This window comes from Rhinopithecus bieti, unplaced genomic scaffold, assembly GCF_001698545.2.
Source record: "Rhinopithecus bieti isolate Rb0 unplaced genomic scaffold, ASM169854v2 scaffold_19142, whole genome shotgun sequence".
Classification (NCBI taxonomy): Eukaryota; Metazoa; Chordata; class Mammalia; order Primates; family Cercopithecidae; genus Rhinopithecus; species Rhinopithecus bieti.
Genome location: NW_016809300.1, coordinates 1 through 2,876, shown reverse-complemented (window position 1 = coordinate 2,876; position 2,876 = coordinate 1). Strand labels below are relative to the sequence as shown.

At 34.8% G+C, this 2,876-nt stretch overlaps 1 protein-coding gene across 1 annotated transcript in view; it reads left to right on the top strand.

The window, feature by feature from the left end:
* The window catches only part of LOC108540105 (uncharacterized), a 29,261-nt gene extending 26,385 nt beyond the window's left edge, over positions 1–2,876 (top strand). The window contains 2 exon segments of the mRNA XM_017889084.1: positions 1,588–1,596; positions 2,415–2,876. Of these exon segments, the coding sequence (XP_017744573.1) occupies positions 1,588–1,596; positions 2,415–2,462 (57 nt within the window). The 3' untranslated portion in view covers positions 2,463–2,876.

Here is a 2,876-nt window from a genome sequence, read left to right as displayed (position 1 = left end):
CCCCCAGCCCCTGGCAACCACAATTCGACTTTCTGTTTCTGTAAATTTTATGACTTTAGATAACAGTTTTTCTCCGTAATTTTGAGCTACAATTTCAGTGTGAACATGTGTAAGTTCCATTTTATATTATCAACACAATTTATTTTAAAACTCTACGTGTACAAGTCTCACAATAGTAAAATATGTAAATAATTATTTGAAACTAGGCCTTTTAGAAAGGACAAATATTTTCAATAATGCATATTTGATAAGCAGTATGATTATCTTCAGGAAATGCTATATAAGATTGCAGGCAGTGAGCACATGGGGAAAAGTCTGACCAGCTCCAAGGAGTAGCTGTGGGACATTTTTACATGGAGAAGCTGAGAATGTAAACTGTGTAGAATTCAATGGAGGCATTATTTAATTGATACATTCAAGGCTACATGAACTTTTAGACTATTTAACATTACATGGAAATAATTATTTTAAATTTTTCTTGAATATGTGATTTAGATGTCATTCTCTCAGTGTATTTAATGCTTAAGGCTAAATATAAATGAAAGAGATTGGCTTACATCACTCTTGGGTGTTGTATCATTTCCACTGGACTTTCTTAAAAAACTTAATCATGAAAACTTCAAGACTCACGAGTATAGGAAATAGTATAAAGAACCCTTGTGTACACATCACTGAGCTTCAAGAACCATCAACTTAATACTGTTTACCCAACCACTCCCCGGATTTTTGCCTCAGTATCTTAGAGCAAGTCTTAGACATCTTGTCAGTTTGTCTTTAATACTTCAGTCTGTGTCCCTAACAGATAAAGTACCATGCCCCACAAAATTAACAGGTATTAATAATTAATATCTTGTGCCTGGCTCAGTTTTTCCTAATTGTCTGAAAAATGCCTTTTTATATTTGGTTTGTTAGAATCAGATTCCAACCAAGACTCTCACGTATCTGATTGATGTGTCTTTTAAGTCTCTTTTAATCTTTAACAAGTCTTCTGCTTTATCCCCCCTTGCCATTTTTTTTTTTAAAAACCAGGTCATTTATGCTGCAGGATGTCTTACCTTATGGATTTGGCCATCGTATTCATGTGGCAATGTTTAGCTGTTCTTATATCCCTCATCTCTGTTTAGATCTGTAACCTGACTAGATTGAGGTTCAATTTGAGGGGGCAAGAATACTTCATAGGTTAGACTCTTTTTAAGAAAATACCTTTTTCACTAAAGCTGATTTTTACCCATTTTTATTACTATGCAGACATACTAAAAGGTCATCATATGAGCTTTATAAGTAGAATTGGTATATGGTACTTGCATTTAATAATAAATGCTAAATCATTTAGATTTCCATTGTGTAACTGTATCACCTAACATTTTGGAGCACTTTCTATAAATTAGGCAGAGCCTTAACTCACTTAATCTCAACATATGAAGGTAAGTACTACTATCCACGTTTTCCAAATAAGGAAACAGACCGTAGAGTTTAAGTAATTTACTTAAGATTACACCATGAAGTGCTTGATTGCAATTAATATTCTAAAGATTTATGGTTTAATATAATTTCTCTTCTCCTTGTTTTGTGCTGTACCATGATTAGGATGCAAAAGTAAGTTTATTACTGGATAACAAAAATGTATATTATTTTCCCTCATTAAAATATAGTGTTGCCTTTTAATTACAAAATTCGTTGCTAGTAATACCTGAAAGTTGGCCTCCTTGGTCCTTTATTTTGTGATTTGCAAAAAAATCAGCCACTTCGGAAAATTTTTAAATATTTTTTTTCTGGATATGCTTGCTTTGTTTTGAACTCCTTTGACATTTAAAAACCAGTATTGGTTGCTACATAGAATAAAAATGCCTTTGGCCCAGGGCATTCTTTCTGTATGTGGCCTCTAGTGATGCCATTGGTTGCACTGGGGAGGTCTGGGAAGATAGCTGTTTCTGAAGACTTGCTGCTGTGGACACAGTTAACTAAAACTCCAAGAGGAAGACATTTCTATAAATGCATGTGACAAAAGCATGGAACACAACATTAGGCTAAGAACTGTGGGAACTCGGAGGGAAGAGGTTTTGAATTTTACCACTAAGATAACTTATCTTTCATATATATGTGAGTAGCAGTGATTTCATAAATTGCCAACTGGTTTGCATTGGGCTTGACTGCTTTTGCATGACAGCAATGGCATCTAGCACATCGGTAGGTAATTAGCAGGTACTTAATGAATGCTGAAAACGTCCTTTTGTGGTCTCCAATGTTTGGGGCACAAAACCCTAAATAACCAATGACTGTCACTAGTAAAATGCTACAGTGACACAAAATTGCTTTCTTGAGTCTCTAAAACAAGCATGTTCTTCCATGTCAATTTTCACATTCTCAAGACTCCCTGGATCTGCTTACCAGAGTCTCACATTTTCCCTCCACAGGAAGCTGAAACCCCACGTAGTGTTCTTGAAGAAATTGGACTGACATAACTCTCCTCCCTTGTTGATGACTTCTTGTGGCATTTCACACACTGTAGATGGTCACTCCCTTCATGTCCATGTTAGCTAATGGTGTAAGATGATGTCTTGTCAGTATTACTGTTTTGCTAAGCCGCTTCATTCATGCCTACACAATTTTTTTTTAAAGGGAACTTTAGTTAATTAAGTGATAAGGGACTTAAATATGAATTAGAACGGTGCAGAAAAGATCCTTTTCTGGATATTTTAAGGTTTAAAGGTCAGTTTCTCTTAATCTGATTATGTGCACATATGAAAATGGCACATATACATGTAAAATCAATCAGGCAGTATACATTTATTATTGCATTTGACCAAGGAAACTCTTAAATTATAATGTGAAACCTGGTTTTATGAAACCAAAGACTAGTGCAGCATTTCAGTATA